General features: G+C 43.1%; 1 protein-coding gene across 3 annotated transcripts; it reads right to left on the bottom strand.

Annotated features, from left to right (window-relative positions):
• Window positions 1–10,706: 10,706 nt before the first annotated feature.
• Window positions 10,707–26,203, bottom strand: FAM3B (FAM3 metabolism regulating signaling molecule B). 3 transcript variants are annotated; one of them, XM_042033421.1, is made up of 9 exons: window positions 26,190–26,203; window positions 21,463–21,503; window positions 16,898–17,035; window positions 15,996–16,119; window positions 15,247–15,305; window positions 13,695–13,745; window positions 12,952–13,039; window positions 12,097–12,229; window positions 10,707–10,838 (listed from the first exon to the last, which is right to left on the bottom strand). In XM_042033421.1, exons 2-9 carry the CDS (start codon window positions 21,479–21,481, stop codon window positions 10,749–10,751), a joined length of 702 nt encoding a protein of 233 aa, XP_041889355.1. In that variant the 5' UTR covers window positions 21,482–21,503; window positions 26,190–26,203; the 3' UTR covers window positions 10,707–10,748. The 3 variants fall into 3 exon arrangements, with proteins under 3 accessions (XP_041889355.1, XP_041889365.1, XP_041889375.1); XM_042033431.1 differs by having other exon boundaries at window positions 26,196–26,203; XM_042033441.1 differs by lacking the exon at window positions 26,190–26,203 and adding an exon at window positions 20,751–20,868 and having other exon boundaries at window positions 21,463–21,771.
• Window positions 26,204–26,347: the final 144 nt, after the last annotated feature.

Genomic DNA, 26,347 nt, shown 5'->3' with positions numbered 1-26,347 from the left:
TGTGGTCAGAGGACAACTCTGCAAGGTCATCAAGCCAGCTGACGGCCTTCACACCACCCCACCATGGAGCCAGGCACATGGAGCTCATCATCCTGGAGACCCTGACCCGTGATCACCAGAGGGGATCTGCAGGGAGCAAAGGGACCAGACCCAGATGTCACCCCCAAGGTTGGTGTGTGAGGACTCCAGTGGCTTCTGTGGTGGACAGAAGGGATTCCTACATTTGAGTGTTGAGCAGTGGTTTATTCTATATGAACAGGACAGTTTGAAGAACATGTGGATCTTCTTGGAGTCCTTTACTGCAAATTTTGTGGTCATCGGAAGTGATTGTGGTAATGGGTAAAGCAAAGTGAAATTCAGATGTTCTGCTTGAGAGGCATGGAAGAGACTGTGGTTTCAGTTGATGCTTTAGCAGAATGTTGAGTAAATATACAAATCTAATGATGTAGAAACTTGGGTTCAACTTTCAAACATAGAGATTTATGTTTCCTTTCTGCTTTAAACAAAATATTTCTTTATTTCTCATAAATATTTATGGAGAGTCCTGTAGCTAGTCCCAACTCAATGTGAATTCCCAGGCTGGTTACTCTCAGCCAGAGCTGGATTCATCAACCAGAGCAATGATTTCACCTGAAAATGCTGTAACTGTTGGCTCTGTTTACAAATTGTCTGTGCTGGTGCGTTTGCCAAAGCCATTTTGCCTGCCTGGACACTGAATATTGACCTAGGGCTTTTCTTTTTTACACTATGAAAACCTCCACTCCTGGCCCAGAAGTAGCTTAAAAAGAGAGTCTGAAGTCAGTCCAGGAACTAACATCTGAACTCCCTCTTAGTTGTTGTTGTCCAGGCTCCTGAGCTTGTTTTCAATTACATGTTGCATTTTTTTATCTCTTTCGAAAATGATGAAATTTCCTATTGTACAGGGAGTATATGGTACAAACTTCACTGAATAAAGGAGTAAAGATTTGCTGAGAAGCAACAAAGAGCCTAACCCACCAACAGCTGATAAGGTGATGTATTTTTCTGTCTTCAAATTGCAAGGTAATCAGAAGTAAAAACTGAACTAATGTATCAAAAAAGAAAGAAGAGCTTTAACTGTGCAGTGGATTGGACACTCCCCCAAAGCAAACTCTACACAGCAAGTCCCAAAATTAATTAAATAACCCCAATGAGTAGAAGCCATCAAAAATGGGGAAGAGGAAAAAATGAAGAAAAATATCCCCCCTCCAAGACAGGGACCATTTCTTCAATTTATATAGGACAGTGTGACTAAGAATTAAAACTTTGTTATCTAGAATATTAAACCTATTTGTTCAAGGGGTATTGAAATCTGTTAATGATCATTATGATGACGGTATTTAAACAGTTGCCACCGGGACATTTACAAGTGGTGATATTTTTCTCTAACCATTTTTCTACTTTCCTGGTTTCTGATAATAAAATAGGAATAGAAGAGTGCCAGCTGTTACCGATAAGGCAAATAAAGGCAGTTCCTCACAGCTGTTTAGCATTAAAATATTACAATTTGGGTGGGGCAGGGAGAGTCTGAAACCTAAAACACAGCACGTGGTGTGTTTGATTGTCCGTGAACTGCTCAGGTGCAACTGGCTTTGCATCACCTTCCTCCTGCCGGTCCCTTTAATCTTGTTACATTAAAAATTACAGAGATGAGCTCCTCCATTCATGTAAAGTACTACTGCTAACAGGAAATTAAATGGTAGCAAAGGATTCAGCAGAACAATGTTGGGAGACTTTTGTATCCCTCGAGGTGGATTAAGCATGTTTGTGCTTAAATGCAAAAACATTTAATGAACAATGTCCAGAGCAGAGTCCTACTGCCATAACTGGTTCTACAAGGACAGTGCAAAGATGTGGCACGGACTGATTCCTTACATTTGCCCTGGAATCCATCGTGTCAGTGCTGGCACAGGGCACCTCATCCCTGTGGTCCAGTCCCCAGCACCAGCTCTGCTTCCCAAAAGTGGCTCCTGAGTGCCCCCATTGCACCACTGCTACCAAAATGCTGCAGCATTTCTTATCTCATCACCCAGTGGAAACTCCCTCCCTCCCTCACAGGGAGCAGCCCTGGCTCTGGCATCCCTGCCTCCAGCCAGGGTAACCCTTTCTTGCCCTCATTCTGTCCACGCCAGAACATTCCTTGGTCAGGAATGACCATTGCTAGGCAGTTACAATTTGAATTATCCCTCCTATGCCATACAAGAAAACATGTTATGGACTTAATTGATGCTTGCTCTTTGCTATGAAATACGTTGGTATTTCACTGACATATTCACTTCACTGCAGTAAAACACAAATAGAGGCGCAGACACCAAGCAGTGGACTGTGAGAGAAGGAAAATGCTTTCCCCACACCACAGAGTTGAGGAATACAATCAGTGCAGGTGGCTCAGGATGCAGCTGCAGGAGCTGCAGGTTGAGCTCTGGTGGGTGGGAGCCCCAGGCAAGAACTGGCACTGACCCTTTGCCCCTCAAAGGTCACAGGAACCTGTGGCACCAGCGAGGGGAATAAATTGCTTTAAGGATCCAGATGCCTGAGACTCTGCTATGGGAAACCTGGGCTTGAGCTGCCAAGTCCACAAGGAAGCCATGTTATCTCAGGAATAAACATGGGAAAACAGCATCATGAAATGTGCAGGGTCATATCTGAATTGCACCAGTTGTGCCTTATAAACGTTCAAGAACACCAGAAACAGTCTTTTTCCAAGGAACAACGTGATCCCTGACTGATCACATACACGTTCCACTGATGTTTTCTGGCTAAATTACATATATATGAAACAAACCCTGTAAAACTCTAAATGCAAATTTCTCTGTGGGAAATCCCTGGGATGTTAGACATCAATATCAGCAGCATTAGAAAATGATGATCATAGTGAAATATGCATAAACAAGGAGTATTTATGCTCTTCTGAGCAGGGTGAGGAAGCCTTCCTTTCATTAGTTTTACTGCATCCCTAATGGAGTTAGAGCCAGCCCAGATAGATAAGGGATATGTTGCATTCCTGTTGAGGTGCTGTGCAACAAAAACTGTGGGAAATTATATCTTAGGAAACTCTTGAGTCCTCATTTCTAGTACAGTGCTATGAAAGTTTTAAGATAACAACAACAAAATAAAACCTCCCCTTTTTTGTCCATGGGATTGTTAGGCAAGGGATCAGAGGAGTGTACCATTGGACTGGGGTCCTATCTGACTGGAATGTTACATAATCCAGAAGAGAAGAGCTGGGAAATTTACTTTGTTGAAGTTCCCCGGGGTTTTTAGGAAAGTCCTTGGAGCTGTACATCGACATGGGGTTTGTGACAGGGAAGCCATGAACTTTCTGTGATTCTGGCCCATTTCCTGAAATGACACAAAAAAACCCTCACAGTTCATCCATATGAGCTCTGAGAAGTGGGACTCAGTAAAGAAGAAGAGATTGCTCTAAATCAGTTGCTGGTTATGTGCAGAGCTGCTCTCAGGCCAGTGCTACAGTCGAAGTGAACAGGGATGCAGGGCGTTCTGGTGAACCCTGAGCTCCACACATTTTACATATCACTAACAATCATCAGTTGTTTATTTGTGCAGGAGATGTAGCTGTGTCCCCCAATCCTGTCTGTCAAGCTGAGCAAACAGTTCCTAAACCAGGTCTAACTATAATATACTTGGACATGCACATATACGATGAGTTGTAAGTGAAGGAAATGAAAAGCTTGATCAGGAGATTCTCCATGTCAGGAGAAAGCAAGCACCACAATAAATGTCAATTCCCTGTTCTTTAATATTGGGCAACTGCAGAACAATTATGGGGTGTGCCTTAAAAAGATGAAAGACAGATTTGTGATGAGTCACACAGCAGTGATCTCTGAAGGGCAGGTGAACATTTGTTTTTCATTCATCTGTAAAAAGGGGTTGCTTTCATTTTCCTTTTAACACATCAGCTCCTGCAGCACAGTGAGGGAGAACTGATTTTCTGTTCTGATTTATTTTTGTAGCTCCTCTGAATAAATATTCCTGTAGATAGAGTGAGTATTTGGCCTCCTGTCTCTAGACCAGGATTTAATGGTTGCTAGCGGAAGGGTCTTAAAGATCATCTAGTCCCAACTGATTATCTTCTGCTCTGTCTCTGAGACCTCTTTCCTACTTCTTTCTATCTCTCTACCTCCCCTTTCTTGGTAAATAAAATCCATATTAAATAAAATCCCTATGTTGTCCTCATATGGTCTCCTTTGCACTTTCATTCGGGCAGAGGCATCTCTCCCTCATGGGATCTTAACACCTGCGCAGGGTCCCTTCCAGCCACAAGCATTCCCGGATTCTGCCAGCTCCTCGCTTCCCTTTTCTTCTTCCCTCTGCTTCGAGCTGGGGCTGTGCTTGGGAATGTCCAGCAAAGAAGCCTTTGCTGTTTGCTCTGGGAGCCCACTCAGCTTCGGGACCTTGTCACCTGAACGTGTCTCTGTCACACCAGAACGCCTCTCCTGGCCTACTCTCCCTAAGGAAAGTGCCCCTTTTTGCCCATCCTTGGCAGCGCTCTTCTCGTCCCATTCTGCCCGTTCTGGATGGTGGGGCAGAGCCTGCCTTCAGCGAGTTTGCTGGTGACACAAAACTGGGAGGTGTGGCTGACACACCAGAGGGTCATGCTGGCATCCTGAGGGATGGGGACAGGCTGGAGAAATGGGCTGAACCTGGCAAAGTTCCACACGACAAAGTGCCAAGTCCTGCACCCGGGCAGGAACAACTGCAGGCACCGGCACATGCTGGGAACAGCTGGCTGCAAAGGAGTTTTGTGGAAAGGACCTGGGGGTCTTGGTCCACAGCAAATTTCATACGAGCCAAAAACATCTCCTTGCAGCAAAGAAGGCTAAGGGCAGCCTGGACTGTATTAGGAGCATTGCTGGCAGGCTGAGGGAAGGAGCCCTTGCCCTCTTCTCAGCAATGGTGAGGCCACTCCTGAAGTGCTGTGTCTCCACTGGAGAGGGGCCACTGAAAGGCCATGAAGATGATTCACAGGCTGGAGCATCTCTCAGAGGAAGAAAGGCTGAGGGAACTGGGGAGGAGAGACTACAGAAGTCCACGGGGGTGTAATAAATGAATTGGTTTCAGGGTGTTGGTTATTACTGTTTAGATGAGATATAAAAGAGGGGAGTTGAGGGTGGAATAGATGGACATGTTAATTGAAGGGAAGTTGCGAGACTGTACGGGTGTAATGCTGGAATGTAACCACTGGAAGGGGATATAACAAGGACCCAATGGGTTTAATGGAAGGAACTTTCTAGTACATTGCTTCGTAGGGTACAAGGGATGAGGACGATGCCCTGGACTGGGATTGGAGAACGAGCCAACCAATGAAGAGAACTCATTTGAAAATGATTGGTGAGGGATGCACGGAGGAATGGACCAACCAGCAAGCAGGAAAGGGACCAATCAGCACGAGGATTGAGAAATGCACCAATCCGGTGGCACCAAAGGCTTTAAAAGCTACCAGGTGCTCTGCGTCTGGTCCTCCTGCGGAACTTGGAGTCCAAGGCAGCACCTAGTGGATCTCACTGTCTTTTCTTTGTGTATTGTTTTACTCTGGTTTGTCATGTGGAGCCTGGGCTTATCCTGGGTTCCCGCTCTCAGCAGTTAATAAATAAACGAGTTGACTTTTCTTCTCAAAAGTCTCAGCCTTGTTTCACAACAGGGGGGCTTGATCAGGGTATAGAAATGCCTGAAGGGAGGGTGCCAAGAGGACAGAGCCAGGCTCTTGGCACTGGTGCCTAAGCGACAGAACAAGACACAAAGGGCACAAACTGAAACGCAGGAGGTTCCCTCTGAGCAGGAGGAAAAGTGTCAAGGCCCCGCAGGTGGCGGCCGGCCCGGAGCCTGCCCGGCGTCCTGAGGGAGCCACACGGGCTGCCTTTGATGTCCAGGTGTCAGGGACATCAGTTCCTTGTCGGGAGAATCTCCTGGCTGAGGCTTAGGGCTTGACAGGCACCAGTGGTGTCAGAGCTAAGGGCAGGTGCCCAAAGCCTGGGGAGAAGGAGCTCCTGCTCAGAGGGGACACCAAGGATGCAGGAGGGACAGGCCACAAGGACATTCGGCAGAACTTCCCAGATGAGGAAGAAACTCATAAAGCCAACTCAGCAGCTGTGCTGAAATCGGCTCTGACCGGGGATAAAAGTGCTTCAGTCATGGGGAGACGGCGACCACCGACCCCCAGCTCAGTGACCCCAGAAACCCAGCGAGAACAAAGGAAACTCTTCAAAAGAAGAGACAGACTGAGCACAGAGAAGGACTAGTTAGCATAAGAAGCGGGGAAACCTTCTAGCCAACAGAAAAATAGTAAGAAATTAATATTAAGATATTGATACTACTAAGGTATCAGTAAGTTATTGCAATTTGATATTAGTAAGAGAAAGCATTAATTTAATATTCAATAAACAGCAAAACTGGCTAAAGGGTCTATGTTCTCATCTTCTGAAGAAGGAGCTGCTAGTGTAAAGCCTGTATTTTTGAGAAGCGACATTTCCTATGCTGCTAAAAACGTCTCCCAGAAAGAAAAACAAGACAAAAAACCAAACCAAAACAACCAAACAAAAAGCCAAAGCAAAACAAAAAACCCAAATCTAAAGCAAAACAAAAACACAGCACAAAGAAAACCCCAAAAACAGAGCAGAGAATTGAAATCAAAACTTCAGAGTCCCCAGAAATGACGAACTGCTGTCACTCAAATGTTATTAAAACCACCCATCTCAATCCCCTGAATTCTAGTCATTGTTCAGCATTTCACTGCAGCTAAGAAGAGATCACATAAATCACAGTCATATATTACTTCCCTCCCTCCAGGCACTATGTTTAAGTAAAAGCATCAGCTTCTCTTTGCTTGTCTGGGTGGATTGCACTTGGTCAGAGTCTTCCTTTAAGCACAGCCTGCCTCAAAATGAGCATCTTTCACCTTTCTTTCCTTTCTTGTATTTTGCTTTTAAATATAGTGGAAACTTTCCACTTTGAGTTAGGTATCACTACACAAAGAACATGAAGAAATGGTTGCCACTGAGAAACTGAAAATGTTACCTATTATTTGATCAATATTTCCTACGGCTGCCATTGAATTGGACCGCCAGGGATCCATGGAATTTTAACAGACATGTCAGGACCCTGAAACTCTTCTCATGCTCTTAAATGGAGAAATAAAAAAGGAACTCTGTCCGGGTACTTTGTTCTTTATAGGACTGGTTGTTATGTTAACATAGGAGATAAAAATGGGAGCATCTAAAATGTGTTTCTACATGGTCAGGGGGTACGAGGGACTTCTTCCTGTGGAATGCTCTGCTAGGGATATTTGAAATGGGAGCCTGCCCCTGGCAAAGTGTGGGAAAGGAAGGTCTGGCACATTAGGGACAAAGCTGCTGGTGTCCATCCAAGGTGACCACCACCCATGTCTGTGGCTTCCATTGTCTGCCCAGGACAGGAAAGCACCTAAAGGTTGGGTATTTCTAGAGATGCAGACCATCTGGAAGCCACTGCTGCCACCTGCTGTGCCATCCCATCTTTAAATCCACAAACCCACGCCTTGAGTAGTGCCACAGCCTAAAGCTCATGGCTACCCATGGGATTTACCTACTGGGGTTAGAAAAAGATGGATTGCTGTGCAGGCTTTAACCTTATTGCATGGTGGTGACCCCACGTGTGTAATAAGCACCCAGAGGTATTACTGCTGGCCTGGTTCCTACGGTATATCACCGTGTCCTGCAGCCATAGCGGAGGAGGAGGAGGAGGAGGAGAAGAAGATCCAGCAGGCAGGAATTGTGCAGCAAGATTGATTTATTTAATTATTTTACAAACTCTTTATAGACTTTTTTCTTCATAGTCTAATTGGACAAAGGACCAGCCACCCCTTGGGGATGATTGGCCAAAATCCTAAAACATCCATTGTCAAAATATTTTTCTACTATACCATAAACAAGACTTTTCAAGGTTGCAGGTGGCTTGGTTGTTTACATTCCCTGCTACCTCTTCTGTGAGAGAGAAAAATCTCTCACGGACTTAGAAAATAGCAAGAAAATCCTTGCTAGCAGCATTTTTGTACCTACACAGAGGTGTTTCCCAGCCCTTTCCCAGCTCAGGAGAACACAGGAAATCACTTCCTACCTGCTGCCTGTGGTTGGAAGCGCCACCTGGCATAGAGAACATTGACCTCCACCACTGCAGCTGTTTTTTTCCCCCAGATTAGTTTTTCAGAATTAGGATTCCATGAAAAAGCTTTTCACTTCTTCCTAGGAGGCAGTTCCCTTGAAAGTGTTCAAGTTGTAGGTGCCAAGTCAAAATCCCACTTTCAAAGCAACTCTGCAAGATTGCTTCTAATCTGAAAAGTGACTGAAAAAGTGGCAAGTGGTCACTTTCCCATGATTTCTTCAGATCAGAGGGTTGCCAAAGTATTTGAGGGTCTTCTGCCTGCCATATTTAAGTACTGTGTCATGAACAAATGAAAACAAAGCTGATGATGGCTATTCAGCCCTGCAGATTATCAACACACTTCAGTCCAGTCCAGGCGACTCAGCTTCATCTCTGAAAAAGTGAAAACCCCATGGAGTTAAAGACCATTTTTCAGGAGTTTGTGCTGTGAAAGGTTCTCGGGGTGGTTCGATCTTTGATTCAGATGACTTGGATGATGATTGCTTTTACTGTTGCAAAGAGTGGAACACTTGCACAGAGCATGAAGAACAGAGCAAATGTAAAGCCATAAGAATGTTGTACTTCATGGTAACTGCTAAACAGAAAGTGAAGTAAAATTTAATTGTAATTGATGCGAGATTAATTGTGGCCTGGAGCAGAAGGCAGTGACTGCCAGACTGCACAAAGCTCGAGGGCTGTCTCAGAGCTTGGCACTCTGAGGACTGCCAGCCATTAGCACTGCAATTATGTTATTTTTACAATTCAGGCATGTAGCAGAGGGTGACTGTGATGAAAAGGAATAAACGTCCTGCCAGTAACACAATCACCACCAAAAGAATTATTATTATTAAGAAGAATTACTTAATGTGGAAAAACATTGAAACAGCTATTGAAGTGCTCAGTTTGTATCCACCTCATCAGCAGCAAGGTGCTAAGGAGCAACCACTGAGTCTGCCAAAGTCAAATTGAGTCAAACTAATTTAAGTGTTTTTTTGGTAGTGCCCCTGGGCTGTGGAGCAGTTTGCCAACCAGTAGCAGGAAACTTCAGGGACTGGTGAGGGACACACCACCAGAAAGCTGCTGGGAACACAGCAGTGACCACAAGTGGCAGCCATGGTTGGAAACTTGAAGCTTTCAAGCTTCATTTGACGTTTCAAAGGCGGCTTCAAGCAGGAACCACAGAACTAATATTTTAATGGTGAGAAAAATGTAAAGAAAGATTAAAACAGGTGGGTTCAGTCTAAGGAGGAGAGAGTAGATGAGGACAATCATCAGACACATAATGGACCGGTATAAAAAGAATAGTGATGAGTTATTCTCCTTGCAATTGGCTTGGTCCTTTTTGGCTAATTCCATATATGGAATGCTGCAGGAAGCAACTTAAGTTAGGGAATCAGGGAATCAGCCATATGGGAGACTTCTGAACAACAGGGGGACACCACTTACAGCCAGTCCAGACACTTTCTGTGCTTCAAAAAAAGGGAAATTGAATAAATGTTCCTACAGCTTCCTTTCAGTCATGTGCTTGATTCTATAGTTAACATGGACAACACTTAAGCTTGCATGAAGTCACTGCAGTTTTTAAAGTAAGTTAAACTTACAGGAAGAAAAAATAATTACATCAAACTGTGTAGACTTGCAGCTTAAATTTGGCAAAATAATTCAGGTAACTGGATCTTTACATGTTAGCATTGCTGTTCTGTGTTGTCAGCGTCACTAAAATCAGCTCAACAGATATAACTGCTCTTGCCATACTTTCTCCGAAGAGATGTTATTAATAAACTGACATCAAAGTAATTTGCTGTATTGCTAGTGTTTTTATATTACAACTTACATGAAGTTCCATTTGCATATTAGTATTTAAAGGGAACCAAAAGAAAAGACATACTAAAAAGAAACAAGTAAAACCAACCCCCTAAAAGTATTAATGATAATGTACACTCACTTTCAAAAATCCCACCATTTTATGACTAACTTCCTGAACATAGTAATTCCAAACCAGTCTATTCCAATTCCAGACTATTTTATTTCCACTTACCAAAATACCTATTTGTTTTCAGATTAGAATAAAACCACAGAGGGGAAAGAAAGGTTAAAAACTGTGCATTTGACCTGTTTTATAAAACTTTTATATACTAAAAAGCTAGGAGCAGAGGAATTTTCCAGCTGCTGCAGCATCCTGTGAAGTTCTTCTTTCTCATGCAAGCTAACTGAGAAACAGTTTGAGGTTTTTGTAAACCAAGGCTTTATCTCACAGGTGCTAACTTGTTATGCACAGTCTTGTTATGGTACACTGAAGAAAATATTTTGAAATGGGTGTCAGAGCATTCCACCAATTACCCTGAGAGGTGGATGGTCAAGCAACCAATGGTGTTAATGCCACCCTTGCAAACAAAGCTATATAAACTGATTTCTATAATTAAATATAGCCACTTATCCTGAAACTGGACTCATGTTGTCTTTTCACTGTTCTCGGTACAACAGCGACAGTTTTACCATTGGTGTTTGGATGCTTACTGCGTTCTGGAGGCAATTTAATAGAGCCATAGATATAAAAATATAGAATTGTCTTTATTAATGAGGTATGCATTTGTTCAGATCAGGTTTCTTGGGATACAGCCTTCTATTTGGATTTCGGCTGGCCAGCCATTGTATCTGTTGTTCTTCTGGTCAGAGTGGTTTATCTGTAAAAATAAAATAGTTTTTTTAAAAAAAAAAATCAATATTTAGTTTTTTCTATTTACATACCAGTTTGTCAAACCTCATACAAGAGGAGGGGGTACTGAAGGAGGACTGGGAAGCTGAGGAGAATGTTGCACATCTTGCTTAATATAATGGGTGAAGATTCTGCCAGTTTCTCTCTTACACAGAGTGCTTTATTTATTTCCCAGATGGCTGTCATGATATACACTAAAATGAATATCTTTGTCCAGCAGAAGCTCTGGAATGTGAAGAATATTGCAACAATATTCTGCACCAGCACAAGCTGGGGGTGACCTGCTGGGGAAAAGCTCTGTGGAGAAGCACCTGGGGACAATGAGCTGTGCCTGACCAGCAGAGTGCAGAAGGCCAGTGGTGTCCTGGGGTGCAGTGGGAAGAGCATTCCCAGCAGGTCAGGGTTATCCTGCCCCTGTGCCCAGCCCTGGGGGCACCTCTGGGGTGCCGTGCCCAGCTCTGGCTCCTCAGCCCAGCAGGGCCAGGGAGCTCCTGGAGCGGGGCCGGCGGAGGCTGCGCAGCTGAGGAAGGGCCTGGAGCAGCTCCGTGCCCAGCACAGGCTGAGGGAGCCGGGGCTGCTCAGCCTTGAGAGGAGCCCCAGCTGAGAGGGGCCCTCAGCCCTGGCTGTCCCTGGCTGCAGGGAGGGCTCAGGGCAGGGCCCGGGCTCTGCTCCGGGGCCCGGCAGCGGCACCAGAGCCACGGGCAGGGCCTGAGCCCGGCAATTGCCCTGCACAGGAGGCAGAACTGCTGCCCTGGGCAGGGACAGCCCTGAGCAGATTGGCCACAGAGGCTCTGGGGTCTCCTCCCTGGGGATATTCCAGAGCCATCTGGACACAACCCTGTGCTCTGGAATGGCCGTGCTGGAGCCACCGTGGGAGGTGGAACCAGAAGACCCTCTGTGGTCCCTTCCAGCCTGACCCATTCTATGAGTGTGTGATATTCTGGGAAAAGAGCCCCATTGTGGAAGATTGACATGACTGTGGAGGGAATCAGCATCATCCGTGGACCTGACCTGTGTGTTGGGTTTTCTCGTTTGTGTCTGCCTCAGCCACACAGATGAATGTGACCGGGCTTACAGAAAGTGAACACAACAAGGGCACAGATGGAAACAGAAATCTCTGTGAAAAACAGTATCTTTAGTCCTCCTGAAACCTGCAGGCAAGTTATTCCTAAAGTTTTTGTTTCGGTATGCACACAAATATGAAGTGAAAATAAACCAAATCTGACCTTTTCTTTTTGGAGATTATCTGGCAGCTTGAAGCCTTTGGCAGCTATAAAAACCCAGCTTGACCTGAACTTTATATTCTTTATTTCTGTACTTCCCAGTTCTTCTACTAATTTTTTGGCGTCATCTTTCAACCTAGGAGAACATAGTGAAAAAAATAAGTGTTAAAAATTCAGGATGTGAAAAATGATGAAAAATATCATGGCTGATTCATGCTTTACATTCAGCATTAAGCCTGCAGAAGCAAAAATAAGATTTAAATAGTCCTGAGAGCTGTGGTAGTAGCATGACATTGAATTCACAGAGAATTGAATTTATCAATGTTTTTCCTTCTCAGTAAGTTCCTGATGTTAATACAACAGCATAGTAACAGCATAGCAGAAAGAAAAATGTATCTCAAAAACTATCTGATGTTTCAACAGAACAAAGGACAAGGGCATTAAACATGGATTAAGTCTTTTCCTGGACAATTATCATATCATGAGCTTAGCTAAAAACCCTTGAGATTCAGAAGCACCTGAATAATCAGGTTAAATGTAATAAGGAACCTAAACTAGAGACATCATAATTGGGGGTGTGGATAAATAACATTTCAGAATAAAGAAGGTTATAACCCAGAGGTAACAGCAGTGCTCTTTGGGGTGCTTTTAAACAATGTAATTTCTACCCATCCTAGGGAGCACCAACACACAGATATGTGCAATCATGGGAAAAGACATGGAAGTAAAACTTTCAGAGAGGAAATGAGAGAACAACACTGAGTATAGAATGGAATTTACCATTCCTTTACACCAATTCACAACAGTAATTTCCCAGCTTTTAACTGCTCTGCACCTCAGCCTCCATAACCTCCTTACTTGGTGCTTCCATCATCGTGAGTGGCCATCAGAAGGAGGGTCCCTTCTGGTGCATTCCTGACAAAATCCGTCATCTCACTTGAGTGGTCTGTGGAATCAGTCACACAGCTGGTTATTCATGGCACACACACCACACTCCTGTCCATGCACCCATGGTCACGAGCATTTTTAGGGAGCCAGGGAATCAACTTCCAGTGCCTCGGAGCGTTCTGTTTCTCCTCACTAATAGGTGAGGAAACTTATTGTTCAAAGTTTAGGAAATGTGTTAAAAGCTATTCTTTAAGTAGATTATCTTTTCAGATATGTGGAAGGATGTTAAGAGACAGATTAGCAAATTTCCTATGATGATTTTATAGCTATGATGATTTTGTAACTAAACTAGTACAAGATACATCACAAAGAGGAATTTTGCTGAGTGAAGTATCTGGATGTAGTATCTGGTTAAGTGCTATTCCTACCACAGTGAAATAAAGAAAAAGACAAAACAAAAAAAGGGAAAAGAACAAGATAGTTAATTTTTTAAAAATTATCTCAAACAGAGAGAAATTCAGCTTTTCAGGCAAAATTTGTCATCATAGCTGGCCAGAATATATTTTATGAAGACAGCAGCTCTTTGTTTCTAGCTGATCCCTATTGATAATACAGTCAAAGTCAAGCAGGAAAGAGGAGGATAATGATGTGAATATAAGTATTTTATTAATACTGAAACACTGACAAAAGCTCTATTACCCTCTTTTCCTTACCTCCTGTCCACATTTCAAAAAATTTTGTCGATATAGCTTTTCCTGTTTTATCTGTAATTAAAAAAAAAAAGTCTAAATATGAGGAAACATTATTTTATTCAATCTGCAAACATAGCATTTTCAGCTAAAGCTAAGCATCTCTACTTTTGTGTATTATTTGGCTTCTTTTGTTTCAGTTCTTAAATTGGAAGAAATACGAAATAGCACAAGTTTAAGATTTGGGGAGAATATATTTTGTTTCATGTAGTCTCCAAATCATCAAATGCAACTACAAAATCTGTATTACTTTTATTTTAAAGAAAAATTCTTTTTTTGGTGTGTGCTTCCATGTTTTTATATCTAAATGCACTATCCTAGGTCACAACCATAGATAGGAAAACTGGTTAAGCCAAAGACTATTTGAATGAGCTTAATTCTGTGCAGTGTTTGAGATGTCCAACCTTTCATCCCATTTGAATGCCATAAGACACTTACTGAGAACAGTCATTATCTTGCCTAATTAATTAGTGGACATGTGAAAAAATGCGTTTTACTACAGACTGGTGCAGGATAGTGGACAGATTTACCTGCTCCTATTTGCCATCATTTTTCTTGTGCATTCAAGATGAGTATTTCTCCTCTTACTCTCATTTTTAACTCATTTTTATCTGTTATACCTACCCAGTAAAGATTTTATGATTATTGGAAAAAAAGGCAGTAGTTAACTGGGAAAACATTTGGAACAGATTCTTGTCCATGGTTAATTTAACCTTCAACAAAATCATGCAAGTTTAGAGAAAGCCAAGAGCTTAGCAATAGTGAGACAAAAAAATTGGAATGTAAGTATTTTGTAATCAAAGCCAACTTGACTGTGCCTGTGAACTCCCTTTCTTCCTCTTGCCCACAAAATTTAGGGATTCATTCTTCCCTGGATCTGTTGTTGAATACACTGCACTTCATCACCATTCCCATTTGTCTAAATCAAAATTTAGGATTTAGGTGCCTCCAAACCTGGAATAAAGTGCACCTGCTGCTTTCCAGTGGCTTTTACTATAAGCAAAGACATGTAACGACAGTTTAATATTAATTAAACTTTGAGTTTGTCTTTCTGTACCCTGACCAAGTCTGGAAAAGGAATTTGTACCATGGCTACACCTTTAGGCAGTACTGCAACTCTCAGTTCCTGCTTCCTCCTTATCAGTGGAGCAGCAGATGTATTTTATCAAGGACTGAAGCTGAAAGTTGAGTTCTGCTGCTGGAGATCACAGATATTCTTGCTGTGCTACAATTCTTTTGTCTAATAAAATACACTTATACCACTTCTGTGGACACATTTTCTGTTCTGTTTTCCTATACTGATTATGAACATGTTTCTTTTGTTTACCCAGAAGACTGTTTTTATCACACAGATTTGTTTTTCTTACATTAATGTGAATTAAGTTTGCAGTATTTTCCCTTCCATACTAGCTATTAAAAAACCCCACAAACCAAAATATCCAACCCCCCAAGAACATTGGTAATTTATTGCACTACAAAAGTATGTCTTTCTCTAACATTTTTTTCTCGTACTTACAATTCACAATGGCAATGTTTATACCACTTCCAGCATCATCATTCCCTTCACTTACAAGCCTGGAATTGAAATTAACACAATATCAGTAAAATACATCTGTTTGGCAGGGCTGGTGCAAAATTATGTTTACCAGTGCTAAGTAATTTTCTGATATTTATGTTTTCTTCAGTTATTTAATTCAAGAGTTTGTTGTAAACAAGAGCTTAAAAATCTTGCACAATGCATCAGTCAGTTTCCTTCAGTGACTCTTTCAAAATGAGCCATATAAAGAAAATATTCCATACAAGTGCAGCCAGAAAGATAAAGAAGAAAAAAACCCCAAAACCAAGATAAAGTGGTTTTGTGGCTGTATGCTCTGTGGATTATGTCTCCAGAAAAGGTCACTGCAAGGTTTTGAAGTTATTCCACCTGTCCAGTAAGAAAAGCCATGAAAGAACCTGACTTTCAGAAGGTGCTGAGCAATCAACCTTCTGTAAATCTGCTATCCTGCACCATGAAAATTAAAAATCCCACTGAAAGCTAACAGTTGTCTGCAGCTTATGTAGAGGAACAAAGAAAATCACTGGAGATTAGGTTAAAAAAAAAAAGATAGAAGAAGAAGAGTTAAATGTTGTCAGATAAATTCTGATGTTTTCTACCAGAATAGGAGCCCCTGGATGGAGCTCAGTTGCTGCTACTGAACCAAACCCAAACACCTTTCCTCACAGTACAAAGCACTTGCTTAGATGCCAACTTGGAGTGGTACTCACTGCTCATCCTCAAAACAAATTTTAGCCCTCCTCTGTTTGCCACCGCCGCTGAGGATGCGATAGGCAAAGTTCCCAGGCGGGCAGGGAGACCAGTGGTCACACTTCTGCCTTTTGGGGGCTGGGGCTGCAACAGCAAAGATGAAAAAATGTTTTACTGGATCCTGCATGAACAATTTCTACATGGGATCAACCCCCAAAAGTCAAGGTGCTAAACTCAAACATCTAAACACAGAATCCTGACAGTTCTCTGGGATCATGGCAACATTATCACAGGTTTGTTTGGGCTGAAGGTGATCACTGATTATCAAATAGATGTTGGGTCCAAGTGCAAGCTTATCCAGGGAAAAATGCCCCATGTGGTAGGATTTGGTATGAATACAAGGTAATTATTATCTGTTATTCCATCCACAAGGGCTACAAGGATAAAGGTTTCCTACCCACAGCTTGAAGTGAATAGTTATCATTCTTATTTTAAGCCCTTTTTTTACACAGTAACTTACTTGTAGAATGACAAAAATATACACATAAGTCACCTGAGCTAAAAAATAATGAGAATTTAATCACAAAGTTTAGTTAGTGGTTCAACTGCTTATCATAAATATAAACTACATGTGATGGAAGATACAGCTTTGCACTTCTATGCCAGCAAACAGATACAGTGTTCTTATATCAGTGTTCAATTAATTACATTTACACACTGTCAGATACAGGCTGACATTGTGTTTCTTCAAAAACAGTGTCTAAGAAAAAGTTTAGCTTTGCTTTGATTAACTTTACAGTCAATTTTACTCTTACAATAGCACATAAGTAATTTCTTAGCTAACAAGCCATCTGTCATTTAGCACATAAATACACAATATCAGATATAAGAAAAAAAAGAGGAAATAAATACAGCTACACACCCCTCAACACTGGTTTCTTTCCCATCTCTTGAAATACAGCAATAGATACTGTGTTTTGGGGTACATGAGCAGCAACAAAGTACCCCAAATACCAAGCAGCCAACGATGTCAACAGCAGTCCGAATAATCTCCAAACAGCTGTGAAGGCAAAAATAAAAAAAACAACACCCCACAGACATAAAAATGTTTTCATAGCAACAAAAAAAATCTTGTAATATTTTCTGGATTGCTACCCAAACTGGCTGTTTTCTGTCTGATTCACTGTGCTAACCACAGCCTTCAGAGATGTGGCAAATAGAGTATTTGTGGCATTCCTATCTAGGACAACCCCTTTCATTTCTAAAACTTGATCTTCAAGCAGAAAATTCCCCCCAACACTCCCTTTAATCCACATCTATAATACCCCAAAGAAACAAGAAATTCAACTTAATCCTAGTAGGATTTTGACTCTGAAAAGTAAGTACCAGCTATTACAGAGGTGTTTTGCAGTTACTATTGATTTTTTGAGACAGGCAAACACTCCAGGAATAGTTTTAAATGCTGACCACACAGGGAATTCCCTGCACCCACCCTTGCAACACGCTGGGTTAAAACAGCAGAAGGCCCAAACAACCCCTTTCACACCATGAGCTCTGACTGCATCCAAAGAATCACAGAATAATTTGGATTGGAAGGGACCCTCACAGTTAATCTATCTGACCTCCTTTCAATGAGCAGGGGAATCTTCAACTGCCTCAGGTTGCTCAGAGCCCTGTCCAGCCTGACCATGGGTATTTCCAGTGATGGGGCAGCCACCACCTCCCTGGAGAACCTGTGGCAGTGTTTTACCACCCTTGTTGTGAAAAGCTCCCTCCTCATATTGAATATCTACTTTTCCTCAACACCAGAAGTGCTAACAGGCTTTCCTGATGAAATACACCACCTAATTTTATGATGCTAAACAAGGAAATATCACACTGCAGTAGTGGAACAGGCTGTTTGAGGCATGAGTCACTTCCTGATGTGTAAAGAAACATGTCCTTGAAAACAAGGGTCTGTTAAGTGGAGAAAAAGAAAATTATTAGTTTTATAGTCCTGAAAACTGAGTTCGACAGGACCAATGTCCAAAAATACCCAGTATGTTCACTTTGCTAGCCTTCTAGAAAATACTGTGTATTATCTAGTCTAAATCTTCCTTTTAACAGTTTACACTCATAAGATACTTCTTTCCTTTCCTTCTTGGAACTGCCTTCTATAAACATTAAGATTTCTGCCCTACCCTTTCTTTAGAATAAGGCCAAATTTTTCACTTGTCCTTGTCAAGTCCTGTTTTGCTAGTTCTGCCACTTTCCTGTGAATTCTGCCCATCTGGTCTGCATCCAAATTCTGAGAAATTCTGCAGAATGAACACACTGCTCCAACACAGACATTCCTGAGCCTTTGCTTCTGGTTATTCATGCCAGAAGGAACTTTGATTTTTTTTTCCATAAGAGGAGACTTTACTGACTCAGGTTCTGTTGATAATCCACCGTAAAGATTGAATTTTCCCTCTTTAGCTACTCCCTATTTGTATTTGTCCACATGGTTATTCCTGCATTCTACCAGCTTTAAAAATAAAAAGCCCAGAAAAACATTGCAGAACCATTTGTGTGACTGCAGGGAAATATTATGAGAAACTTGCTGTGTTTTCATCAAAGGATTAAGATTGAGAAAGTAATATAATGCATCTTCAGATATTATAAATTTCCCTGAGTATTCCCCATGAGAAATCTCTCATTCCACCACGAGCAGTGGTGCAAACCCACTCTAAAATAATACTGAAGATTACTCTGACACTTCATTTGTGCAGTGATGTGAACACAAACACTGACAAAGTTCACATGCAGAAATCAGGAAGCTGCTGGAACCAAGCAGAATGACACCAAACTTTGCTCTTTCCTGAATGTTCAAAAAAATTACCAGATTTATACACAAAATATATTTAATTCATAAAGGAGGCCAAGTCACAAGTTTCAAAGACAAAATCCAGGAAGAATGACGTGAAAATGACAATTCTATTGAGAGATTTTAGTGACTGTTTTTGGGGAGGGGATGGGGCGTGGTACATTGCAAAGATCTGTGAGAGCACGAGTCAGATTTTGTTTTGCTCATTCCATAGTTACCTTGGCAGGTTTACCCTAACAGTGATTTTGCACTGTTTTTCATCCTTATTATGGAGCAACCCTGTTGCAAAATGGGCTCAACAGTGCAGCATTTTACCTAAATAGACGAGAAAGTACAAATGTCTAACTGCTGTTATGCCTGATGTTATTCCCTGGTGGCTGGGAAAACCATGGAACAGATCATCCTGAGTGTGATCACATGGCACAAACAGGACAACCAAGGGATCAGCAGCATCCAGCATGGGTTTAGGAAAGGCAAGTCCTGCCTGACCAACCTGATTTCCTTTTATGATCAGATGACCGCCCTGGAGGATACGGGGAAGGCTGTGGATGTGTGTACCTGGACTTCAGCAAAGCCTTGGCAGCATCTCCTGGAAAAGCTGCAGCTCAGGGCTTGGACAGGTGCCTGGGTTAAGAACTGTCTTAACGTCCAAGCCCAGAGAGTGCTGGCGAGTAGTGCCACACCGAGCTGGTGTCCAGTCATGAGTGGTGTCCCCCAGGATCACTTCTGGGGCCGTCAGGTTCAATGTCTTTATTGATGATCTGGGTGAGGGGTTTGAGGGCACATTCAGTCAGTTTGCAGACAACACGAAGTTGGGTGGGAGTGTTGATCTGCTATAGGGCAGGAAGGCTCTGCAGAGCCATCTGGGCAGGCTGGATCGATGGACTGAGGTTTGGATCAGGAATAGTGTGGCCACAGGACCAGGACCCACCTGTGCTGGGCACTGGTGGGGCCACACCTCGAATCCTGTGTCCAGTTCTGGGCCCCTTGCTACGAGAAAGACATTGAGGGGCTGGAGCGTGTCCAGAACGGAGCTGGGAATGGAGCACCAGGAGCAGCTGAGGGAGCTGGGAAAGGGGCTCAGGAACAGGAGGAAAGGGAACGGCCTCAGGCTGGGCCAGGGGAGGCTCAGGCTGAACACCAGGAAGAATTTCTTCATGGAAAGGGTGGTCAGACCTTGGAAAGAGCTGCCCAGGGAGGTGGTGGAGTCCCCATCCCTGGAGGAACTCAGGAAACAACTGGATATGGCACTCAGTGCTACTCTCTAGTTCACAGGGTGGTGATAAATCAAAGGTTGGACTCTAGGAGCTTGGAGATTTTTTCCAACCTAAATCATTCTATATATATCCTGTATTTTACTTAAAACACAAGCTTCTTAAATATTTTTGAAATATGCCTTTCAAGGCTCATACATTTACCAGCCCTCCCGCACAGTTTGTACTTGGTTCTCAAAACTCATGGAGTATTTTCACTGTCGACCAACTTTTGGTTTTGCTTTTGGGGACTCAGAAGGCACTGAGGGACCTCACTGACCCAAACTGCTGGGTCCAGCTGGCTCTCTTAGGTTTAAATTTACTGAGGTTATTTATCCTGCACACGTACATCATTTTTGGGTTTCTCCATAGACACGTGCAAACCTCTACACAGTAACAGCAAAGCCATAAACTCAGACAAAGTTAACATAGCCAAGAGAGCTTGATATTTGTGATTAAGCAATTAAGAGTTATAAAGCACAAAGTCTAGCCAGCACGCAGGAAAGTCAGACTCTGCTTTTGCTGCTAGTAGAGGCTGTGGCTGCTCAGCAACAAGGAGCAGTGTGGGGACTGTGAGCTGCTTGTTGTGCCTCCCTTGCTCCATTTGCCACGGAGGAGCTCCCTGAGAGCTACTGCTCTGTTACTGTCATGAGGCAGAGATACTCAGCAATACTCACAGTGCAGGCAGAGAAGGCGGCAGAGAGGAGCCGGGAGGAAGGACAGTCAGGACGGAGGTGTGGCAGGACACATAAAACAGCAGAGCGCAAGGAAAAGATGGCAGAATCACAGAATACCCTGAGTTTAAAGGGAACGACAAGGATCATCCAGTCCAGCTCCTGGCCCAATACAGGACACGCCAACAATCCCACCCTGTGCATTCTTGAGAGCGTTGTCCAAACACTTCTTGGCGCTCTGTCAGGTTCGGTGCTCCCCACTTCCCTGGGGAGCCTGTTCCGTGCCCGACCACCCTGTGGGTGAGAAACCTTCCCCTAATACCCAACCTAAACGTCCCCTGAGAGAGCTTCCTGACATTCCCTCCGGGTCCTGTGTCGGCAATCCCACCTTTCAGCAGCTCCCAATTTCCCTTCTCGCTCAGGTGCCCCTTGGCAGCAACTAAATCACCAAATATAAGCCCAGTATTGGGTTATTTTGTGTTTAGCTGATTCAAAAACCCCACGTAGCCACACCTCGCTAATACACACACCCACCCGCACGCAGCTGGGCTTGAACAGAGGAAAAAAAGCAAAAAAGAGAATATATTTAAGACTCGAGCATGAATTATTCCAGACTAAGAGCTGGGTTTTGAGGCGGGATCCGCCTTCTCGCCCCTTCCCCATGGCGAGGGGGTCTCAGCCCGCCCGGAGCGGCTCCGGGGCGCATCCTACTCACAGTGCCGGATCAACTTCATTATTCCTCCTCCTCTCCTCCTCCTCCGCTTCGTCCCTCTCGCGGCCTTCCCGTGCCAGCACCGGGAAGGGAGCGGGAAGGGGAGCGGCCGCCTGTCAGCACCGCACCGCCCCGCTTAAAGTTAAATCACTTTAAATTATCTTCCGCAGAAAGCACGCAGCTGGCCGGCGGCACAGAAGGAGAGCTCATATGCCACTCACTCACATGCCCGTTCGGAAAGCTGGACTTTTTCTTTTTTCTTTCTCCCCCTCCCCCCAATGTTAAAATCATACAATCACAGAATGGCTGGGTTGGAAGGGACCTTAAAGATCATCTGGTCCCAGCCCCGCTGCCGTGGGCAGGGAACTTCCCACTAATTACATCAGGTTACTCAGAGCCCCGTCCAACCTGGCTTTGGACACTTCCAGGAATGGTACAGCCACAGCCCCCACTGTTCCAGTGCCCCACCAAGCTCACAGGGGAGAATTCCTTCCTAATATCCGATCTAAACCTTCTCTCTTTGAGTTTGGGTCCATTCTGCAGATGAGCCAGTTATTTCTGAGTTGAACCCAACCCAGGACTTTTTTCCACTGGAGACCCCTCCTCCTTCTTCCACCCCTTGCCACAGCATTGGGATGACACCAGCCCACCCTTGGTTCATCTTTTCTTGTGTGCCAGGTGTTACACACCATCATCTGTAGGTTTCCTTCCTGCTGGGATAGCTGGAATTTTCATTTAGAAAATCGCTCCAACTACACTGTGATTCTGTAGTTGCCCTTAAAACATCTCAGATTTAGTTTCCATTTTCATCCCCTCTGCCTCTAACGATGCACAGGAATTATGTTTAGCTCTGCAAAGAGATGAATAAAATCCTACAGGAGGATCCATACAGGAACAGAGTGGGGCTTTTGCATTCCTCCCAGGACACCCCTTAAAGCTGTAAATGTTTGCAGTCCCTGGAGGAGAGCTGTTTCTTGTCCTTGTCTGTGAGTTGTATGTTATAATATCCCATCAATTGCAGATGAAACCTAAGGGAGTAATTGCTGCTGGTTATTTTCAGCTTGCAAATGAAAAAGCAACGTCGCATAAAAACTGGGAGCGTGAATAATTAAAGAGGTAGCATGGGACAAATAAACTTAAGGAATGAAAAGCATAGGACAGAAAAGAAAAAGAGTTCTAAGAGGGCAGGAGGAAGTTAAGGACAACACTAGTCTGGCATACTTCCAACATATGCAATTATTTCTGCAGGAAGTGTTATCCTGCAAGCTGGCACATCAGAAAATTATGCCTCTGTTAATAAATGATTGAAACTGTTGAAGACTGCAATTCTAGCCCTTAAAGTAACAATAATCCATCTCTAAACCCAAAACCCTGTGTGATAACCAAATGAAAAATTCCTCTATTTTTATTTAAGCCAGGAATATTAACTAAGACTTGGAATAATTTAATTTTGAAATAAATTTCTTGTACGAGCACTGGTGGGTCACAGATTCCATAGAGAAAAATTTTAAGCCTTTAGGAACTTTGTCACCACCTCAATACGGTGAAAAAACCACTTCACTGGCAATCAGTGTCTATTGGAAAACTGCAATTTTACCTGCTTTTACCCACAAGAAAAGTGTAGCAGGTTACTTCCTTTTCATTACTGCCTAAACTACATGGAACTACACCCAGGCATTTGCTACAAATCCTGGTTTGCTGGCCTGCCAAATCCCAGGGATCCAGTGGCTGAGGGGATTTTAAGTGCCTAAGGATGAGGAAACTCTAAAATGTTTTACTTCAGATATCTCAGTTTTGCATCTGCAAAAAACCAAGCGATGCTGTCCTTTCTTTAGTGATTAATAGAAGATGTGGGGTGCAGAACCCTTCTGAAATACCAGTTCTGATTTTATCCTGCAAACATTCATTCTGTCATTTGAAATCTTAGGGGAAAACTTACAAAATATTAATCTTCACTCTTAATTCACGTGAGGCTGTAAGACCCTTTGGTGATAAGCAGGACAGGAAATCTATTCAGGAAACAAATGGCACTGAATGGAGCAGGTGAACGCATCTACAAGGTCTTAGTCTTGTCTTATCATCACAAAATCCAGTCAGCAGAGGAAGTTTATGGGCTAACACAGTTAAAACTACACCAGAGAGCAAGTTCCTGCTTTCCCTTTGAGTCATGGCACCAACAGAGAGCTTTTCTGCAAACACCCCACTTGAATAACAAATGAGCAGAAGTGTCATTGCAGCCCTCATAGGAATTTAATTTACATGTTTTCTGCTTGCCCACAAATGGCCAACAGTGCGTTTTCAATCCTGCTAGGACCAGTTCAAAGAATTTAATGATTTGAAATGGAGGCAGAGTTTGCAAGGCAGGGAGAGAATGCTGGACTAAATCTTTGCTTGTAGAGCTCACAAGAACTTAAAAAACCAGACCTCCTACATAAAGTGTGCAGCTGATGACTAAGTTAAGTAATCTTACCAAGACTTGGGGCAGACAGGAACATGCACATGGACAGCAGGGCCAGCAATGTGGAAGAGCAGTTATTTAACTCACCCGTAATTCGCCATGTGCCTGTGCCATAATTCAGCATCCTGTGTGGTGGTGGCATGAAGAGGAATGTGGAAAAATAGAGATGTAAATGTGTATTGTAATACAATTACTGTTTTTTTTATTGTTTTTTTCTGTTCTGGTATACCTTGACTGTCTTTATGAAATCCAGGAGCAAATAATTAAAACAAGATGAGAGCTTTCAGATATTTCTTTTGTGGATATAAAAGATTAAAATCACCTTCCCCAAGATATGCAAAAATGGATCATTTAACAAAGGGAAAAGAGCAAGCCTTGATTACTTTCAGCTGATAAGGTGGAAAACCTGTAATGCTTGTGAGCCTGGGACATTGCCGGCCTGCTAACAACACAAAGGTAGGGCTAATTTGTGTGTTTTTCTTCTGCTTTGTTAATTCAGAGGAACAGGTGGAAAATATATGGAATTGCACTTCATCCAGATAGAAGACAGTTACATCAGCAATCAAAAATAAATCAGCAGCTAAAAAATCAATATAAACTACCAGCCTAGAGAATGTTCAAGATGTCCAACAATAAAAATAATTTCATACAGTAAGAATACAGAAAGCTGAAAGTAATGTTAAATTTACAATTAAAAAGCACTCAAGGGAAAAGTAAATAGTATTCCTACTCATAGTACTTCAGAACAATTCTGTGTGCATGAAAAGAAAGAATTTGAAGAATCACAATACCTTGTTTATTAAGAAAAAGCAGTCTTTTCTAGCTAACAGCTATAAAAATCCAACACTCTAACATTTGTGTAGGTACTGGCAGCACAGATCCTTGCATTCTTTACAACAACCTGCGTTTCTTGGGGTATGCTGTTGAATTCCCTAGACAAACAAATGATGAGTCAAGGTGCAACCAGATGGTATTTGTCAGCCTCTAGAACAAAAAAAAAAAAAAAAAAAAAAAAAAAAGAAAAAAAAGAACCCACAAGCCATTTATTTTTAAAGAGTTTCTTTTGGTGGAGAAAGGGAAGAATGGTTAACGTTTACTGTTTAAGTAACACATTGTCCTGAAAAATTACACTGAGCACTTGCATCGTCAGCCTTCACATATTTGTCTACACTCCACTGTCATTATCAAAAAAAGCCGTATTCTTGCAATAAATTCTTACTTTTGTGTTTCATACACAAAGTGAAAAGCTGTTTTGTTTAAACAATCCAGTTTCCATGGGCAAAGATGAGCAAGAGAAGTGTGAATAAACAGTTCTGCAGCTTTGGATTCCGTGAGCCTGAAGTCTGGAGGGTGCCCTGAAGATGATGGTAATTTCAAGAGCGTAAGAGAAGTTTAGGCACAAGTAAAAGAATGAAAAGTTGTGAGCAGAGCTGTGTAATAATAGAATCATGGAATGGTTTGGGTTGGAAGGAATTTCAGAGACCATCCACGTAGTCTCAGCTCCCATACCATGGGCAGGGAGGACACCTTCCACTATCCCAGGTTGCTCCAAGCCCCATCCAACCTGGCCTTGGACACTTTCAGGGATGGGGCACCCACAGCTGCTCTGGGCACCCTGTGCCAGTAATGGAGAGGCTTCACTGAATATCAGGACAGAAATAAGCAAAACCTGCCAGCTTTGAAGGAAAAATATTAAACAGTTGGTGCCACTCCATCGTACTTGACCAACGCCCTTAATTTGCAACATAGACAATAAATACACCCTGCTGCCTTTAAAAAGCTCAGGGCTTAAAATAAGCGACTTTCTAAGGAGGCGTTTAGGTGGAGGGAGGAGGGAGATGGTAAACGATCAGAAGACCCTAAGCTAAGGGCCTTTGAGGCCGGATATTTAGAAAAGAAAATGAAAGTACTTTTAATGGGATTCGGGCAAGGAACAGAAACTGCTGGGAGGGTCCCGGAGTTGGGAAACGCCCCTTGGGCTCCACCTGGCGGGGAAAGAGCGCGGAGCAGGGCGGGCTCTGCCATGGGGACAGGGACAGGGACAGGGACAGGGATAGGGACAGGGATAGGGACAGGGATTTGTGTCCCTTCCCCGCCCGCAGTACAGGGCAGCAACAGCCCAGCTATGAGCCGAATCCACCCCAAACCAGCAGCACCTTCTCAGCTTCATGCTTTCTCTGCTCGATGCTGTCCAACACTGACATGAAAAGCTGAAGCAGAAACATCTGTTATTCGGGAATAAGCAGGGAAAAATCACCTCGGAGCGAAACACGGCCACCTCCTCCTCCTCCTGCCAGGGTCAGATGGGACCTAAAGCAGCTCTGCTTTCCCCGCAGAGCTACAGCCAGAAGGTGGAATTGAGAGTCACAGGAGGAATCTGGACCGATAAAATTGATCAGCTTTGAAGTTCATCTTAACAGGATTTAAAAA

Source organism: Corvus kubaryi, unplaced genomic scaffold, assembly GCF_017639235.1.
Source record: "Corvus kubaryi isolate FWS band 111438036 unplaced genomic scaffold, C.kubaryi_AGA036_p1.0 133, whole genome shotgun sequence".
NCBI classification, from domain to species: domain Eukaryota; kingdom Metazoa; phylum Chordata; class Aves; order Passeriformes; family Corvidae; genus Corvus; species Corvus kubaryi.
Note: the sequence above shows the minus strand (reverse complement) of the source record. Positions and strands in the feature narration are given on the sequence as shown.

Excerpts from the sequence above, each read along its gene's own strand:
- FAM3B (XM_042033421.1), bottom strand. Across the intron at positions 13,040-13,694 it reads TTTTGAAATGTGGACAGGAG|ACCACTCAAGTGAGATGACG; the intron begins GTAAGGAAAAGA and ends CTGATTCCACAG. Across the intron at positions 12,230-12,951 it reads CACGATGATGGAAGCACCAA|GTTGAAAGATGACGCCAAAA; the intron begins GTAAGGAGGTTA and ends ATGTTCTCCTAG.